A 19,121-nucleotide genomic window follows, 5' to 3' on the forward strand; every position below is an offset into this window, starting at 1 on the left:
GGGACTTTGCATGGACATGCTATTTATAAACATATTATTTAGGCAACATTAGCACAGCTGGACACAATTACTAAACACAATTTATTTTGTTACCTTACAGAGGCAGACTAGCTGTTTCCCCAGTCACTGTGCTAAGCTAAACTAACTGGCTGCTCTGTTGTAGTTTTACATGTTACAGTTATAAAATACTGTATGAGCGTAGCATAAATCTTCTCACCTAACTCTTCTTCTAAATGCAAACTTTAGTTACAACATTGTGCAACTTCGCTAATTTGAAATTCAAAATATACAAGCAGCTACACAGATTTTGCACTTGGTTTCTATGGTTCTCGTTTGCAAGTATATGAATAGTAAAACCTGCCTCCCTCTTCCTTATATTAAAGTATCTCTCTGCTTATAGTCAGAGAGATCGACATGGGTGTTAGTTGGACAACCATGTCAACCATAAGACCCCAACTTTCATAGTCTGCGATTTGTTGGTATGAGCAACCAGATGCCTGAAAAACTCCTCCAGATGTTGACTTAATTACATTACGGTTCAAGATGACTGACAATGTGCATTGAGATTGTCAAGGCCAATATGAGAATGATATATTTTATCTGGATTTAATAAACAATAGCAGAAATCTAGTTTTAAAGTGTATAAGTGCATAGACGAGGGGGATTTTCAGGTTTTACTGGCAGGTGTGCCTGTGAAACATGAGGAAATTCCATCTGATCTACTAGTAACCAAACATAATTTCTCTTTCTCTTAAGGATTGTTAGATGCCATCATTCCCAATAATGAGAAAGAAAAAAAACCTGACAGTTAATGGGAGAATCGAGGAGTTCCCATCTGCTGTAAAATGTTGTTTTCAAATCAGGTAAATTCCACTTTTATTACAAGGTCTCAAGGGAAAAATAAAGAAGTAAAATCTAATCTAAAAATTATATTAAAATCTTCCTGACTTTCCTTTTTGTTCATCCTAGAACATCACTCTCCTGTTTCTTTTCCTTTCTCTGCCTCACTTAATCTGACATATTCCAATGCAACTCAAATGAAGTGAATTCAGTTTCAATATAGTTTGCACATTCCATTCAATTCACTCTGCTTTTGCTCATCTGTCTTCAAGAAAAATATTAAAAATACCTGCCAAAGAAATCAGTAAACCCTTCCTCAGGAGGAAGTGGAAATTAAAACAACATTTTTATTATTTTAAATTATTTTTTACAGCACCTGAGTCTGTCTGTGCAGGCTGGATAGCTGAGATTTTGTTCAGTGGAATATATCACAGAAAACAAATTAGTCAGCAAGGTAGAATAATGCCACTGCAAATGGCCCTGGCTCTTATTTTCATCCTTATGAGATAACTGTACCCATTAGAAGGTTAAAGCTGTTGTGGTGTCCCTGCAAAGACTCTGTCTTGGAAATGGCAGCAATATGTCTTGAAACTTTGATGTTGCCAGAAAGCTCTCCTCATCCCTTCCCCTCTGACCTGTGCGTGGGTGTGTGTGCAGTTGCAAATGTGCATGAGGTAGAGAGGAGGGGAGAGGGTAAAAGCAAGAGAAGGAGAAGACAGAGAAAGAGATATGAGAGGGTGGGGCTGGGCTGTCTGCCACCCAGACCCAAAGAACATAAAAAGAAAGATACGGCCATAAAACCCCTCTATGACTATGAATACTAATACTGACTCTGTGAGCCAAACCAACCGAGTCTGTCCTCTCTATGTTCCCCTCTGTCGTGCTCAGAGAGATGATGTGGCTTAAAAAAAGACAAAATGCTGTGCTGCACCAGCAGTATTGTATAGCTTTGTATTTACATAAGTTATACACAACAGTAGCACAAGTGGAGAATGAAGATTAGTTAGCAGCAATGTTGGGACAAACTAACTGTTCAAAGTCTTTTTTATTTTACTATAACACAATGCTACCAGACTATCCTGTTTTTTGAAATAGTTAATTAATGACAACAGGTTGTAAGGATTACAGATCAAAGCGTACATACTGTACACCAATTCAGAGCTGTTCCACGAGCTATTCATATATTTACATTTAGTAATTATCTGAATATATACCCTAGTAGGTATATTGGGATTTTAGAGAGACGTATGCTAAAACATCTTTTCCCAGGATGTCTGGGAAATTTCAGCAGGACAATGGCGAGCCTCATTCTGCAGGTCTTGTATCCAGCAAGAAGGGGCAAATATTGAATTTGCAAAATTGCATTGAGTAATATGCTCGGTTCCTAAACAAGTGTAACTAAAAGGAAAGGTTGCATTTCTGACTGTGAAAGGCATGCTCGTAGAAAGTGGTTGATACTTGTGATTCATATTTCTATTGTTCTTTTTAATACTGAATGAATGCTGTATGACATAGTTGTGGAATATGTCCACAATTTAAATGTGAAATATCCAATTTTATTTGTATTATTACTGTACTGTACTGTAGGTCATTAGATTGTCTATTTATAGACATGTGCTCTTATGCCACAGCTTCTAAATTGCAGGGTCTTTTTGGTATTTTATGGTCAGGTGCTCCTTACAAATACTTGTAGTTTCATGGTACCCTCCTTGCAGCAAGCTTCCCCTGACAAATGTTGGAGGACAGAAGAAAAAGTCGTAATCTCTCAAGCATTTCTAATGAGTTTTTCTCCCACAATTATTTGATAAGAGCAGACACGACTAGAGGCAGCGTGTATGATACACTAGCTCCTACTGCTGAGGTGAGAGCTCTGCTGATTATACACAGAGCCATTTACACAGACAAACACACAACAATGCACACACACACAGATACACACACCCGGGGGCTTACGGTCCGTCATCTCAGAGTGCAACAATCCTAATAATAACATGAGAGGCTGAAGTTATAACCAGCAGGCGCACCTAACTTGCGAATCACACACACACACTACACCTTGCAACCCTTAAACCCCTAATCTTGTTCACTATTCGACTTCTGAGCTCCAGCCAAAACACCTCTGAAGCCACACACAGTTTCTTCTCCACTTGCTCACATCACACTTTCCAACTCACCACGCTTAGTCCCAGTTGTTCTCTCTGCAGGTAGGGCAGGTTCCTCCGCTCCAGGCTGGCCAGGTAGTGCTGCAGTCTGGAGTAGGTGTAGGGGTAGCAGTATGCAAACTGGTAAACATCTTCCTCTCGGTCAAAGCAGAAGGCAAAGGACATGACATAGTTGCGCCGGTGGTCAGGGCAGCGGTAGTAGTACACATTTTTAGCTGGAAGCCTCTGCCTGCAACAGCAAAATCAAATGCATGATAGACAAATTATTTATTAAAGTTATTTGCAGGAGAGAATAGGAGATGTTAGGGAATGGTAGAAAACTACAGTTTTATTTGATTTAACACTAAGAGAATGTGTCATCAGTGGCGTTTTTAAATAAACTTATCACCTAAACTGTACTCTTAGGGAATATATTTAATAGACCTCAGAGTCTTAACAAATGTCTCTAGATCACTGTGTTTAAATAAAGACTTTCTATCATTCTATGCTTCCACAACTGGACCACAGACTTTATTAACGTTGTTAGCACTGGGACAGGACAAATAATAAATGATTCCAGCCAAATTCTAAACAATTTTGTAGTTTTGTTTTGTTTTGTTTTAGATGTGTCTTAAAAGGGATAAAAAAAAAAAAATTAGTTTCTTCGAGCAATGCATGAAGTCAAGCAGAAATGAATAATATGAATGATGAAGGCTGTGGTAGTAGTCCCAGCTCCCACATTCTGTTTTTGCAATCCCATAGTTGGAATGGACCAGACAGTAGCCTAATGTGTGCAGTAGATAACCCTTAAAACCATAAAGTCTAGAGGAGTTAAGAACTCGTCAGCTGAAGATGTGGGGAACAAAGTGAGCGCCGTAATTTTTGAAGAGAAGGAAAAAAGTGCAGAAAGTGCAAAGATAGAGAAGGAAACAGGGACACAAAAGTTACAGAGAACTTAGAAATCCTAACACTAAGGTTGCATCAAGTTGCCAGTTTGCCTTCATCCAGAGCTGCTGAGCTCTGCTGGCAAAGTAGAGCACGCAGGAAAGAGGTGGATATCACCTCCTAATCATGTGCATGAGATGTCTGAGAAATTAACTTAACTTACTGTATAATGATTAAATAATAAGATTTCTGTTTGTTTGTTTAATTCATGTTTAAATTAAATAATCAAAAAAAGTAGAGTTTATTTGTTTCACTAAACATCACTGACTCGTTTATCTGATTGATGAATTTTTAAACACCACGGTTATTATTTAAGGTAAAGCAAAGAAGCTCATCCATACTTGAAAGAAAAACTGCTGTGAATGGCAAGTCAATGGAAAGAGTGATAATTCAAATCCAAAACCCCAAAAAGATTTCAAATATTACTACCCGCTCTCAGAATGGCTTTAGTTCTGTTGATCCTCCAGGTTGTTCAGCATTTCCAGTAATTACAATTTTTTGGCAAATACGAGTACTTAACAGCAGATAAATAACCTCAATGCCAATTTTGCGGCATGAATGAAAGGAAATCATCCATTTGATCCAACTGCTCCATGCATCCATCTCTAAAAACAGAATAGCTCACATTTTGACCTCTGTTTGACATTTTTTTGTGCACTTGCAGAATTACAGTTTGTGTATCTGGGTGTTATGTGTGACCAACTGTGTTTTTCAGCTTCTACATTTTAAATGGCAGCACTTTCCAACACAAGGAAGGGTAATTATGAGGACGATGACACTATTGTAATATATGTGATCTTTTAGATGATGTTTAATTTAGAGTTGCAGTGTGAGTGACAATCAGAAAATGTGATTGCATTCTTGCGAAAACAGTTTATGGGCTTCGAACATGACTTTCATGTTTTATTCATTATGTCTCAAGTTGTAAGTGTGTGAGCAATTTAGAGAAATTAAATGGAGTGAGGAATGGGTAAGCATCTAATCTGTGTATCAGTATGTGAAGTATCTGTGTATCACTGTCATGCAGTATGTCTCATTGTGTTTATTGTCATCTTCGTTGTGTCTTGTGGTTGTGTACGTTACTTAATTTCATCTTGCTAGTTATGTGTTGCGTGATGGATTCACTGCTAAATAATGCTCACTTCTCCACACACCTTTGTGGATTGATCAGCACAGGACAATACTGCTGCACTCCACAGAACTTCTCTCTCTGCTTGCTCAATATGTTTTTTTTTTCTTTTCCCACACTTTGTCTGTCTTACTCTTCTGCTTGTTGCCTGTTTAGCCCTCACCACTGAGACGTGATGAGAAGGATGTTGTATGCATGCAAGTGATTTTGTTTGCCTCCTCCTTTCTATTTTCCTTTGTCCTCCTCTCATTTTCCTGTCTTTCTCCAAATCTCTCTTGTCTTGTCCTGTCACTCACTGACTCCACTGACTTCTTACATGAGGAAGACCAAACATTGGAAACAACAGTGCTGTCATAGCAGCTCTGGTACATGCTCTGAGAGAGAAGGATAAAAGGTAGAAGAAGATGAGGACGATGAGTCATTGGTGGGTTTGGGGTATTAGGAGGAAGGTGGAATATGGCGATAAGGAGAAGATGAGAGAGCACAGCGATGGCAGATCTGGGCATGATACAGGGATATACAGGAAAGGGCGGCGGCCAATAGCACAACGTCTGCATGATGGCGAGGCTGGCTAGTGAGCTAGCATCTCTGGCAACAGATCAGATGAAGATGCTATCAGACCTGATAATCAACAAACAGGACAGACTGTTCTGCTCCAACTCTGGTGGAGTGAACTCCTCTGTCTGACTCACCCCTGAAAAGGGAGGACAGAAAGGAGACACATGAGAGTTTTATGTGTTTCCTTAGACGCCTAATACATCAAGTCTGGCAGTGGACTTGCATAAAAATACATAGTGAACACACTTGCATGCAGTTTCAATCACTTGAAGATGCCCCTGCAGGCACCAAGTAAAACAAAAAGCTAAATGGCTTGGCCTCTCTCAGACAAAGAAGGAGAAGAAGGCAGGGCTGATTATTCCTTCAGAGGAAAAGAAAGACAAATGTACATATCTGCATGTGGCTATCTCAGCAGAATACTAATACAGGCTGTGGCTACCTATACCACACCTTTCCTGCCTATTGGAGCAGCCTTGTCTTGCAGGCTGTAAAGCAGGACAAAGAAGTAGAAAAAAATTTACATTTTTAAGAAGAAAAAAAAACCTTTTCCTCCAGTCGTACATAAACACGAGAATATGTTTCCTAACATACAGGTCTGAAGTAATGCATACTGTGAATAAAACTGGCTTGCTAGGACAAAATAGACCTCTACAGACACATAGTCACACACAAACACACTGGTGTATTACTGTGGTACCATCCTTCCAAGGTTAATTAAAATAAGATGACACCTCACCTTTTTAAATAATTTCCTTTTTGATTCTACCCATCCATGCAATCCCACTTCTCTCTGCTTCTCCTTCTCTTCTCTCTCCATATGGGGCAGTGTGTGACCTTGCCGGAGAGTCGAAAAGTCCTGGCTATTGATTTTAATTACTGCGGCTTGTCCCATCAAAACATTATAGTTATAGACCAGAGAAAATAGCTCTGTGAAGTCCTATGGAAAGAAACTGCCTGGAAGGCCTGAAGTACAAGCTAAGGAAGGGGCTACACCTTCTTAGCTACCACAGTCACGCACACAAATATAAAAATGCACAAAATGTTCAGCACATGCACACTAATGCACAGTCCCTTTGGATTTTATCTAAGCGGTCGCTGCTCCTGCTCGGCAGCTGGCAATTTGTTTTATCTAAATGGTGCCTCCCTGTGCCTCTCCCCTGCCCATCTCTTGACGTGGTACAGTGCCGTCGCTCCCAAACAGAATTATCACTGCATGGGAAAAGGAAAAAAATGGAGAAGCTTCCCCCAGATGATAATGCACTCACACGTGGTTTTACAATTCAGTGATTACAGAGACAGAGAAACACAGACACACACACACACAAACACGAATATGCAAAGAGCTGCAGACTGAAACAACGCAGTAAACTCAAACCGTACGTGAGCTACATCAAGGTCATTCCTCTGACAATGAGCTGTGGGACAACTTAACTTCCAGAGCGTCTCATCACAGCTTTATAGAATAAAGAGAGAGAAGTGGAGCAAAGAGCAATAGAAAGACTGAAACAATAGGCACAAGGCGAAGACAGAGAGAAGAGAGAGATTTAAAAAAGAGACGGGTAGAATGACAAAGGAGATGGTTTCATAGAGCTAGCAGGCAGCCTTTAGCGAGGTGTCACTTTGCTTGCATCGGCTTCTCTACCTCTGATCCATTGGTAGTTACAAACTCCCGCTCTGATTTTGATGGCACCGGCATGACTCTGAAGTTTTGAGATGAAGGCTTATAAATTGGTAGCTTTCATACAAGCGACATCTTGTCTATATTTTCAGATCAATCAAGCGTAGAGGACATGCCATTCACTGCAGCTCTGAGCACTCTCACAGACAACGGCAAAAACATACAGGACAAAACTCACAAGGCCTGGATGCACACACACTCATCCACTGCCTTTTATTTTCTATCTCACTGTTGTCTCTTTTAGCTTGTCAAATGTTCATCCTGTCAACTGTTAGTAAGGTTAAATGTCTTCCAATATGCCGATGCAGCTGTCAAGCTCCACAGATCCCCACTAGCTCATTTAAGGCAAATAGTTGGTCCGTTTGGCAAACATTTCACATTGAATGACATATTTCTTTACTACCTCTGTGTTACTATGCCAATAATTGAAGAGGCAATATTTCTTGGCAGTCTAAAATGATGCCAGATGTTAGACGGACTCATTGTTTTTAAAACACGGCCCCATGTTCTTGTTTTGCATACTAAGTCAAGCAGAAAACAGCCAACGAATCATCTGAGGACTGTCAAATATGTGGCTATGTATATTCATGTGTGAGAATGTGAGTTTACATGTGTGTGTGCATGTGTGTGTGTGCGCATTAGACCTATATATATATATATATATATATATATTCCAGAAGCATCCATCTGTCTTTTTTGGATGCAAATCAAGTTGCAACAAAGCTTTCTGGAGACACTGTTACTAGGCAACCTGTGCTTGCTTTGTAATTTGGTTAGCCTGCTGTGTATTGTATGTAGTGATACAGTGTATTTATTAAACTACACGTACCTTCATAAGAATGGCACTAACTTACACAAGAGACAGTGGGAAGCTTTTACAGTTATCAGACATCTATCATAACTTTCTGCAAAAGTGTGTGTGTATGCAAAGGGTTGAGAAGGTGCACATTATGATTTAGGCTGAAGATATGAAATAACTGGGGGTTACGCTGCTGGTGGAGTCTTCTGGCGAGCAGCAGTATGGTTTTGCAGGAAGGAATAACACTAGTGAATTATGGACTTTCCTGTAACAAGGGAGCTGAGAGTTGCACACCCATGGAGACAACAGGCCGTTAGCAGCCTTCTCAGGTCAGAAACAGCCCTCTGATGAGGCCGAAACACGACCAAATAAGACACTCTCCCAGATGACTGCATGAAAACACAGGAGGTGCACTTCCATCAGATGGCTGTTACACTGCTTCCAGCTGGAGGCATGTGGTCTTCAGACTTCAGTTAGATATGATAATCACATATTATTGGTAAATTATATTTGTCACAGGCTTTGGAGTTTGTATATCTCAGATTACACCTAGTAATTCGCCTCAGTTTAGACTCTATTTATAGGACATAAGGTGTGAAGCTATTCCAATAAAAATCTGAGTCTCATCTAAACAAAACACTTTTGTATTTATAGAAGTAATCTGTTTGGCTGTGTTTTTGTGTCTTCCATTAATTCATTTCTTTTTAGTGTTATTCTAGCCCCATAACGTCTTCCACTTCTCCGTCTAATTTAATGTTTAGTAAAAAAATTTGCAATGATTTTTTTTTTTACTATAAAAATTTTCACTAATAACAAGTGACATTCTTATCATGTAAATCTCTCCAATGTAAATATGACTTAGTACTGTTTCCTTCTGATGTACAGCAGCATGGGATGCTTTTATCATTCCTGAGGTGGCACTCATACATAAAAGTAGTGGAGGATTTACAGTAGCTCAACTAACTTACTGGAAATTAGCAAAATCTACAAACAATATATATATATTATTATATTTCATTCTTTCGTTCTTTATTTGAATTTTGTTGTCATTAAATCGCGGTGTGTATATATGTGTTTTCACATCTTAAGGCTTCTGTCTGATTACTTCTTGGGAAATCTGATTTAAGAAGCTCCTCTGGGTGTTTTAATCAAAACTGCACAATATGGTTTGGTAATTTCGTAACTTTTTTACAATATGCACAGACAAGTAAACTCAATTTAAAATTAAATAATCTGGTTGTTTTCAAAGTTTAGTAGTGGGCAGTGTGACAGTGCCTGGACAGACCAGTAGAGGGCCACACCTTTGAATGAGCAGGGACCAGCTGAGAGGTAAAAAGCCACATAGTTCTGTGAGGTGGGTCCTCTTTCTCACAAGCAAACTACAGATAAAGTAATGTGAGTCTAGGGGAAGATATCAAAATTGTAGCTTGGATGTTAAAGGATAAAAACAGTTAATCATACTGGCTTAATCGTATTTATATGTTTGGAATGATAGTATTTAATTAAAATCCATTGAAAATGACAGATAAAGCCCAACTGGAATTTTAAAGTCATCTCTCAGATTACATGTTACATGGACTCTTACAAAAGATGCTGCTATGGACACTGTGCTATAGGCTCTTCCAATAAAGCACTCAATTGTACTAAAAAAGTAAAGCATGGCCCGTATATATATCCCAGAGGGGTCTCGACTAGATTGAGCATGCTGGGTCTGTTAGTAGCTTGCTCCCTTAGGTCTTGTGGGGCAGCAGGGCAATTAGCAGAAAGCAGATGATCACTGTGCCCTCGCCACCGTGGCGCCACTGGTCCCCTATGGGGGTAAAAGGGCAGGTGCACATTTGTCTGAAATAATGGGGATACAGAGAAAATACACACAAGCTACCATTTAAAAAAATGAAACACACACAAACACACACACACACACTAATAAAATGATGATGTCAGCGTCAAGCCCCTGGTGAGTCGTGGGGCTCGTGTGTAAGCTAAGAGTGGAAAGTAGAGGAGTGGGCTTGTGAGTGTGTGTGTGTGTGTGTGTGTGCGAGAGAGAGAGAGATGAGAGAGAAGAGATTGGCTGTCTATAATTGCGTGATGCAGCATTTCCCAGAGTGCAACATTATACTCCTATCACATTATCTATGAGTGTGTGTGTGTGTATGTGTGTCTATGTGTGTGTGCATGATTAAGAGTGGGGACCAAATAGACAGACTGGCGCCAGACTAAGTCATAACAATAATGTTCCAAGAGACCAGGCACATACACAGACAAAGACAACAGATACATAATGAACAGGCACGGACTACCAAAGTATTTGATGTACACGTGTTTGACACACTGCGGTAGTGTTTGTACAGGAGTTGTACCAGCTGTATGATTATGTATTCTATATACACTACTAGTAATAGCATAATGAATTTAGATTCCAATCTTGTTCTAGTATAAAAAATCAAGAAAATGCAACACCTTTGGCTGTTATACCATGCTGGTACTGTTTAAATGGTACATGATTTGTTTTAGCAACCTAAAGTATCACAACAAATAAAGTTGCATTATATATGACTGAAAATGTGTGTGGATGAGAGAATACCCTCTGATCTCATCGTGTGTGACTCAGTCTTGAGTCAAGCCAGTAACAGTAGGACAAGTGATCTGAGATCAAGCCAGAGCATCACTGCCCCTGTATTGTGTGTGTGTGTGTGTGTGTGTGTGTGTGTGTGTGTGTGTGTGTGTGGGTTTGTCTTGCTATACTTGTGCAGACCAACCCCTGACAGGACACCTTACTTGTGAGGGCAGTTTTACTTGTGAGGACATTTTGGGTGGTCCACACAAGGAAACTGCTAGGATAGCCTCCTTTAGCCCTATTGAAGCATCTGTATAAATTTCAGAAGAGGTCCACATTCAGCTAGTAATGTCGGATGTGTGTGTGCAAGCTAGTGCTCTAGCACTCCTACTACAGGTCACACTCCAGTAGTGCAGGCGAAATAATGCAATTTTCCAATTGGTTAAGGCAGAAAAATGTTGCGATTGGCTATTGTCGTCATGTGACCACAGTAGCCAATCGCAAAATTCCTCTGCCTTAACTGGGGCCTGTACAGGAAGTAAATGAGAAAGTGAGGCAGAGAGCACATTTAAATGGGGAAAAAGAGGGCAAACATAGCTTTTACATACATTTACTGCTTATTTTACTATTACTTCATACTTATACAGTTACTACCTACTGGTACTAGACATAACAAGTATGCTGTAAAAAATATTAATGCTAAAAAATACTTTTTGTTAAAACATTAATGAGAAATGTCTGAATGATTTCCCCTGAAATAACTGAAACTATTATTTGCATTAAAAAAAAAACTGTATATTGTAAAAACCTAATAGTGGCACTCTGTACAATCACTTCAACTACACAAACTTGAATATTTAGAAGATAAGTACAGCATAAATGAATGGAAGGACAAAGAAATGAGTATAAATAAGAAGGTAAGTATACAAGTACTTAAGTACAATGCCACTAACAACCAAATTCAGGGCTTTTAATTTGTGAGGGCTTTTAAGGTTATTAATTTGATGGTGAACTCAAAAGATTGAGACTGGTTTGTGCTCATACATCATGTTAGTCAATCAGCGTATTTGAATTAATCATTTAAAATTGAATATAGTGCGTACTGAAAATGCTGAGTCACTGTTAGGGAATACACACTGAGGTACCACATCAAACAGACCTAGAGAAGGCTTTATTTGATCGTGATGTAATGATCATGAGGTATCTCTACTGTCATAAACAGTAGTGACATTTCAACACTATATAAATACTAGAAATGATGGTACTATCAGAACTGTAAGCAGAAAGAGAGAGAAAGTAGAAGATACATGGACTAGTGACAGCTCATCAATATGGCTACTAACAGAACAGGAGAAAATGAAGAAAAGAGAAGGTGTCCCCCTCTCTAAGACACCTTTGCCTAATTACACTGCACTTTAAAACATAGCCATAAAAATGCTCCAATGTGCGTTTACACAGAACATGATCATGCATGAGTATGGCCAGCAACTCAGTTTCCTGCGGCAACATGTAGATAATGAAAAGCTGGAGGAGAAATGCTACTGAATGCAATGCAAGTTCTAATTGAGGAAAGACTGGGATATGGTAAATCATAATGTTACATGACTGGTTGGGTTATGTCAAATAACTGATCACCTTCTTCTGCTGCTTTCATCAAACTACTTGGACATTGTAGCAGTGCTTTAAGTCTCTTCTTCTCCTGTTAGTTTGCAGCATATGGTGTGTAGACACGCCTGTGACTTTTGTAAACCCTGAATAGCAGCTGAGTTAAACTAAGGTATAACTGTTTTAGATAAGCATGCTACTTAACCAGCACTCAATCCACCAGAGCCATAAAAATAGTTTCACCCAATATCTCTAAACTTTCCTGACTGTCTCACCCTGTAATTGGCCTGAAAATTGACCTGTTTTGGAGTGTGAGAGAGGCTAACTTTAGCCACCATTTAGTTAGAGCCTGTTATCCTAAAATTTCATTTCACATTTGTTTCTGAGATTATGAATATCTCAGTTTTGAAGTGCCCTCATTGGCGTGAAGTAATTCAAGTGAGGATGGGAGAGTGTAGGTCTGTCTACTGCTCCAGTGTGACTGTTAGTATTAAATGGTGGTGTCAGACAGTTAACCAGCACTTGTTGGGATTTTTTTCAGTAGCTGTGTCCTAAATACTTGTTGCCCTGATAAGCCAGCTGCACACTGACAACGTATAAATGCATGTCATTTGTCATTGCCTCAGTCTTCATCAACCTGCCACATCATCATCATCATCCATACCCGCTTCTCACCTGCCATGACCCTGCCACAAGTTTCCTGGTTCTGTGTTCCCCCCAGGCCTTGCCCTTGCCTTCCCATATTTTAGATTCTTGCCTAACAATATATTTGCTTTCTCACAGATGTTTGCATCATAAGGCAAATCTCACTGTGCACTTATGTTTCTGCCAGTTTCTTGATCAGAAGCCCATTCTTTGTCTGTCAAAACGCAAAGAACCAATTATTTGCTGCTATAAAACAAAGTACTATGCTGATTAACAAAATCAGCTGAGCTTTGTTGTAAAGAAAGATTTATTACAGTAGTTCAAGTACCGGTACTACAGTACAATACTACAATGTGACTGATAAAATAAAGCTAAATCTATTTAGCTAGCTTGCTCTAATTAGCGTCACATCAAAATGAGCAGTGAATATGTGGTGACCCAGCAGTGTTTAGATTAGAGTGGAGGCGTTCAAAGTCAGGAGATAAACATATAGCAGGTGAAATACTACAGACATATATGATGTAGTGGCTCAGTGGTGGTTCTCTAGCCTATTTACTGGTTCTGAAAATGTTGCTAAGTGAAAACTATTTTAAACCAGCGCTAGCACAAGCCCGGAACTGCATGTGTATTAGTTTAAGTACCTGCCATACGCCTCGCCTTACCTATACATACTCAACTGTTTACCTAGCTCAGTTCTTATTATTTGAGTGAACTTCCTTCATCTCTTGACCTCTGTGTTATGAATCTGCATTTGTGTGCTTATTTCTGTTACAGTTTGCACCACATTTTTTGCATAAAAAAGAAAGATGCCATGTCTAGAGCCAAGATTGAATATTAAACTCTGTTTTATCCTTTCTGAACATCAGCTTGTTGTTATAAAGAACAACAAGCGGAATCCAACTCTAAACAACATAGCTCCAACTCAGGCATGCTATAATGGTTAATATTTAGCTTGTTCAGCTTGTTCAGTGTGTGGAGTGCAGGATGTTTAGACAGTCTTCCTCCGTTGTTAGTCAAAATTTTATTTGTGATAGGCGTGTGTTAGGTAGCACTCTGACAGAGGAGATCTCAGCATTAGAGGGGGGTATCCAGACTTTAGGGAGTGTTAGAGAGCATTAGAGCCCTCACAGCGGGGCGAGTGGGTGATGGCCACAGGTAGAAAGAACCTCCTGTGGCGTTCTTTGGAGCATTTAATGTTAATGTGTCTTTGGCTGAACGTGCTCCTCTGTCCAGCCAACACAGTGGAGAGGGTGGGAGAGATTGTTCAGGATTAATTGATTCGGACAGCATTTTTCTCTCAGCTACAACATGTAGAGGGTCCAGCTGCACCCCCAGAACAGAGCCGGCCCTCCTGATCAGTTTGTTCAGCCTGTTAGTATCCTTCATGTTGCGGCCCAGCAGAACATAGCATAGAAGATGACACTGGACCCACAGACTCTTAGAACATCCTCAGCATGGTGCTGCAGACGTTGAAGGACCTGAGTCTTCTCAGAAAGTACATCCGGCTCTGCACCTTTTTGTACAATGCTGCTGAGTTCTTAGTCCAGTCTGCTGTCCAAGTATACTACCAGGAGAGAGATGACAGATTTCGTGAAGTCCGTCACCAGCTCATTTGTTATATTGATGTTTAGTTGAAAATGGTTGAGTCCACACCAGTCAACAAAACTTTCCACCACTTCCCAGTACTCTGTGACATCTCCACCCTTAATACATCCTACAGAGTCATCAGAGAACTTCTGAAGATGACAGGAGGGTTACGGTCTGTTCTACAGACCACTGTGGGTGTAACTGTTACACTGTGGTTTAACTGTGTCATACACACAGTTCTGCAGGCGGACGTCCTGTGGGCGGTTAGTGAGGTAGTGTCTGTTCTCTATTTTACTTCTTGTAGTTTATCGTCCACCCTGCATGGCTAACACCAAACATTGTTGAAGTCATGGAGAGAAGGAGGAAGGAGAACAAAAAAAACACCTGTATCCTCAACCAGCTGATTCCACCACTGCCACCATATGTGAGGGACTAAGCAGGCAGGCAAGGGGAAACACAGAACTGTTGATGCATTTTTTCTCCATAGTACACGCTTGCACAAACGCGGTCTGGTTTTGCAAATGAGAAGGGATTATTTTTTTGTACACCACATGCTTCCCTCTTGATCACAAGCAGGGTTATTGCACTGAGCAGTTCAAGGCTCAACATAAGGGCAAATGTTTTGCCCCGAAGTTTATTGTTAATTCTGCTTATAACCTGGATTATCACAAATGCTTGCGCAGAATTTGCTCAACTTGTGTTGTTGAAATGTCCAGTGCATTTTTGTGAAACTTGTGCAAATGTCACTCTGAGAAGCGCGTTATAGACCGGTGGCCTTTCATATATTGTCAGAGTTTGAACTCTGGAGGCTGCTGTCTATTCCAGGTGCTGGTAGACAAGCTACGTGTCATGTGGGAAGGGTATGGTTGCTACACTGTTTGCTTTACATTTCAATTGGTAAAACCGCTCAAATGTTTTGCACACAGTGCCAGAAACGCCTCCACCTCCTGTGTCCTTATCATCCTCCTTCACACAACTGTCATATTTAATACCACCAATTACCTATGTGCGTGTTATTATGCTTAACCAGACCCCAGTCTGGTACAAACTTTATCTTTATTCAGTAACTGCTTCTTACTCCAGAGTTGCACGCCATAGTGGACCAAGTCTTGCTCCAAGTAGTGTAACTCTGGAGTGTTTTTAATATGGTGTTTAAAATTCACTCTAAATAGGCAAAGGCACCTTAAGGGCCCACTTTCTTACACTTTCTTAAGAGGGGGGTTTTGTGTTGAAATGACTATTGAAGCTTCAGATTCCACAGAAATGCCATCATCAACTGACCTTTATGACAGGAATCCTTCAGGAAGTAACCTCTACCATTAAATATATCAGTGACTCCACTCAAAGGATGGAAACTCTCACTTCAGGCTATTCCAAACGCTATTTGACACCAAATTAAGTTAACCATTTCATCTATATAAAACTGTGAAGCCATAGCATTTTAGGCTTGTATGTTACAGCAGCATAAAGGGATTATTAACAATCATGCATAATTTTGTCTTGTCAATTGAGTAAAATAAGTATATTTATCTTTAATAACTTCTTATGAATGCAGATATACATGTGAGTATAGTAGATTGTAAATAGCATCTGAAATATCTAGGATGAGAAAGAGAAGGGGAACAATTGTTTCATAAAGGAACAGGCCAAAACTATGTCGGGGAGACACATTATCAAGCTGAAGTGCAGAAAACCTTTTCTTGTAACCATGTCCTCGTCCAGCATTTTTAAAAATGTATACCAACTACAGTATTCTTAGTAGCATCTACACTCAATTTAATATGTGCACTAATTTAAAAACTGTACATACATTTTCGTATAACATATGGATGATGATGATGTTTAACGCACATAAATTATTTATACATATATTTTTAAATGTAACAATTAAGTGAACTTCAGCTTTTGTCAAAAAGTTTTGTTTGGATACTGCTTAACTGGATCCATATGGTCTGTGTCTGTGTGGAGGCTCACAGCCAGAGCAGCAGCCACTGAGCGGGGGAGGGGAGCTCAACTGAACACCTGCACCTCCAAACCTCTCTCAGCTTTTATGATGCCTTTACTAGAACTTGTGAATTGCAGATTTCTGGGTTGTGGCTGAACATGTTTCTTGTTAAAATGGTAAATTACTACATGTCTTAAGCTGTATTAAAAAAAAAAAAAGTATAGCAAAATTTTTAAATGATTTTTTACATGGATGCCAGAAAATATGAGTCCAATATATCAATATCTTTTAGACTTTTTAAATACATAAGTAATTCATGTAGACTTTCCTTAAAACATCATTATTATAATGTATTAATTTCTATTATTCTAAATGAGAGACACTACTTTATTTCAGGTTGAAATGTATTTTAAAAGGTGGAGGGAATTGAAATTGAAGTGAAAAACACTAATAGTTCTGCACTCTTCTGATGAACCTGAATGCTTCAACAATGAGCAGCAGCTGTGTGGCCTACACTCAGAGTGGGGGAGGGGAAGGAGGCGAACAAGTTATCAAGCTGAACTGCACCAATCTTTCTCCAAATGAACTTGATCAGGTTTTCTGTTCTACAATGTACTAGTTCAGCAATGGGGAGAAATCAACAACATCAAAACCACAGTATCAGAATTTTTTTTATGTTAAAAAGTAAAAAAAAAAAAAAAAATTAAAAATCAAATAAAATTATATTAAGTGCATGTATATTATAAATGACAATGATTAAATTTAATAATACGTACAGAAAGGTAACGTGTAATTGTGCTTTCACCAGAAGTTGTGTGGGCTCAGTTTCCCTGATTTCATACTGACTGTGTCTCTAAAGGTCAGAGAGGACATCAGGCCACTGAGTGGGGGAGGGGAGACAGACACAGGGTGATCAAATAAACACCTGCACCTCCGAACTTGTGATGCCTTCAATGGAACGTGGGAAATTTATACGCTCACTGAACCTGTTTTATGTTAAATGTAAAATTTACATATGGACATAAACTGTACTCAAAAACAGCGACTTTAACTTAATGGGATTAATTAATTCTTTGGCATGGACAATGTAAAATATCACTAAAATGTCAAATAAATCAATTTATATTAGGCTTTTTGAAAAGATAAGTACGACAAATATGTAACTTGCCTTAAATTACTATCATTATAATGTCATATTTGTGCTTATTACTAATGAGAGAGATTAAATTCATTTTAAATTGAAAGATATTTTATAAAATCCATTTTACCACAAAAAAACACAAATAGCTCTGCTCTATCCCGGTGAACCTGAATGCGTCATCAGAAGCATGCAGCGCATGTTACGGAGACTGCAGAGACTGAGGGAGCACCACCAGCGGTGTAGTGAGAGGTACGAGGAGGAGGTGAAGCAGGAGAAGACAGAGAACATAAAAGAACTCTGCAGTTGATTGAGGTAAGATATGTACAGTTTTTATTAAACAACTTTGGCAATTTTTGGTAAAAGAAAAAAGTGTTGGGTTAGCTAATGCTAATCTTCGATTTAGCTAGCTAGAAAGCTAACCTAGTGCTGCTTAGCTAACATTTTAATATCTGTTTCAATCGACATTGTTGAAGAAATATGTAAAAATATTCTTTCTTAATTTTACTCTTATTCCTTTAAACGTTTTACCTAGCGTTCAGACTGGATAAGTAAATGTACAGTTTAGGTTTAGGTTGAGGTTAATTGTGGAGTATTTAAATGCTACAGCTCCTCAAGGCCAAGCTAACATTTAACATCTTCGATCTGTTCAGTCAACACACCACAAACTTTATGTACATTATTAAAATCATTCATACTAGAAATACTACAGTGCTACCAAATAAACATATTTACTGCAATTTCTTAATTATATTTAATATACAATTTTATAAACATTGTGGAAGTGTTCTCTGGTTTTCTAGTGGCTTAGTGACCTTGCTGCCATTAGTAAAAAAAAACATGTAATGACTAGGCAGATTTTTTATGAGGATGGTGACTTTGCATTTAGGAAGGCAAATATAGTCAGGTATTAGATGGCAGCTGTGGAGTTAAGTAAATAAAACCTTTTTGTTCTTCATTACTTCTTTTGAATATTTCATGTTACACATGTTGCCATGTACAGGTGTTAACTCTTTTGATCACTGAGTGCATAGTGATGGTATTATGATGGTAATTATATATGGAGGTGTTCCTTAAATTCTGAATTTACACATTTATGACAGTGTCAAAAACACTTAATTGGTAATAGCACAATTATGAATTCCTGTAAATTTACAAATGTACCTAATACAATACTCACTAAGTATATGTTTGCTTTACTTCTGATTGTTTGTTAGTTTGTAACATTGCTTGTTTATTTTAAATTGTGCTCTTAGGTGATGGACAGACAAAAGAAGCCACAAGACGAATTGGTATGTAGACCTGTTTCTATTATTGTAGGCAAGTTTATAAATTATTTTTGGATAAAGGCAAGTACCATATCTATAGCATACAACCTTTAAATCCTTAAGAAACATGATTTTTAAATTTAAGTGCAAAACTAAATGATTTCTTGTTCAGATTTAGCTTTTTCTCAAAATGTTTCTGCACACTCTGCTTTGCTCTGTTCCGTTTAAATTCATATGAATATGCAATATTAATATGCATGCCTGCAACAGCTGTGCTCAGATTTTG

At 38.8% G+C, this 19,121-nt stretch overlaps 1 protein-coding gene across 2 annotated transcripts in view; it reads right to left on the reverse strand.

Annotated features, from left to right (window-relative positions):
- The window catches only part of agbl4 (ATP/GTP binding protein-like 4), a 260,506-nt gene that overhangs the window by 107,953 nt on the left and 133,432 nt on the right, over positions 1–19,121 (reverse strand). For both annotated transcript variants that reach the window (XM_026346306.1, XM_026346305.1), the window contains exon 5: positions 3,015–3,231. In XM_026346306.1, the coding sequence (XP_026202091.1) occupies positions 3,015–3,231 (217 nt within the window). The remainder of the gene's footprint in view (positions 1–3,014; positions 3,232–19,121) is intronic.

This window comes from Anabas testudineus, chromosome 4, assembly GCF_900324465.2.
Source record: "Anabas testudineus chromosome 4, fAnaTes1.2, whole genome shotgun sequence".
In the NCBI taxonomy this organism is placed as follows: Eukaryota; Metazoa; Chordata; class Actinopteri; order Anabantiformes; family Anabantidae; genus Anabas; species Anabas testudineus.